This window comes from Myotis brandtii, unplaced genomic scaffold (assembly GCF_000412655.1).
Source record: "Myotis brandtii unplaced genomic scaffold, ASM41265v1 scaffold208, whole genome shotgun sequence".
In the NCBI taxonomy this organism is placed as follows: domain Eukaryota; kingdom Metazoa; phylum Chordata; class Mammalia; order Chiroptera; family Vespertilionidae; genus Myotis; species Myotis brandtii.
This window is the reverse complement of record NW_005357764.1, coordinates 2,754,300-2,754,678: the sequence shown is the minus strand read 5'-3', so window position 1 is coordinate 2,754,678 and position 379 is coordinate 2,754,300. Positions and strand designations below refer to the sequence as shown.

Below are 379 nucleotides of genomic sequence, written 5' to 3'. Positions count from 1 at the left end.
GCGGCCTCCACCCTTTCCTTCAGCCCCGAATTCCTCCGTCCGCTCTCGCGGCTCCTCCCGGGCCCGTGCTCCTCGCCGCCCCGCCGCCCAGCCCGCTCCAGTCTCGTCCACTTCCTTTCGCTCCCAGGCCAGGCGCTCTCGGGTCCTGCTGTGCTCCCCGCATTCCTTCCTTCCTGCCTTGCACTTCACCATCGCCCCCCCCCCCGCCTCCCCATCCCTGAGGCCCCGTTAGGTGTGGATCCCCCCTCTCCCTCTCCACCGCACACACAACTGGCCCCCCGCTTCGCTCATGCAGTCTTCAATGAAATGCCTGTGTCTCCTGGGCGGCTGGAGTGCCACCTTCCAGGGTGAGCGCCAGGCTCTGCCGCGGGCCTGCGCC

General features: G+C 69.4%; 1 protein-coding gene across 3 annotated transcripts in view; it reads left to right on the top strand.

Moving 5' to 3' along the window:
- The first annotated feature begins 6 nt into the window (after positions 1 to 6).
- Positions 7 to 379, top strand: part of SMURF1 (SMAD specific E3 ubiquitin protein ligase 1) — an 82,396-nt gene continuing 82,023 nt past the window's right edge. For all 3 annotated transcript variants that reach the window (XM_014539095.1, XM_005865520.1, XM_014539092.1), the window contains exon 1: positions 7 to 347. In XM_014539095.1, the coding sequence (XP_014394581.1) occupies positions 290 to 347 (58 nt within the window). In that variant the 5' untranslated portion in view covers positions 7 to 289. The remainder of the gene's footprint in view (positions 348 to 379) is intronic.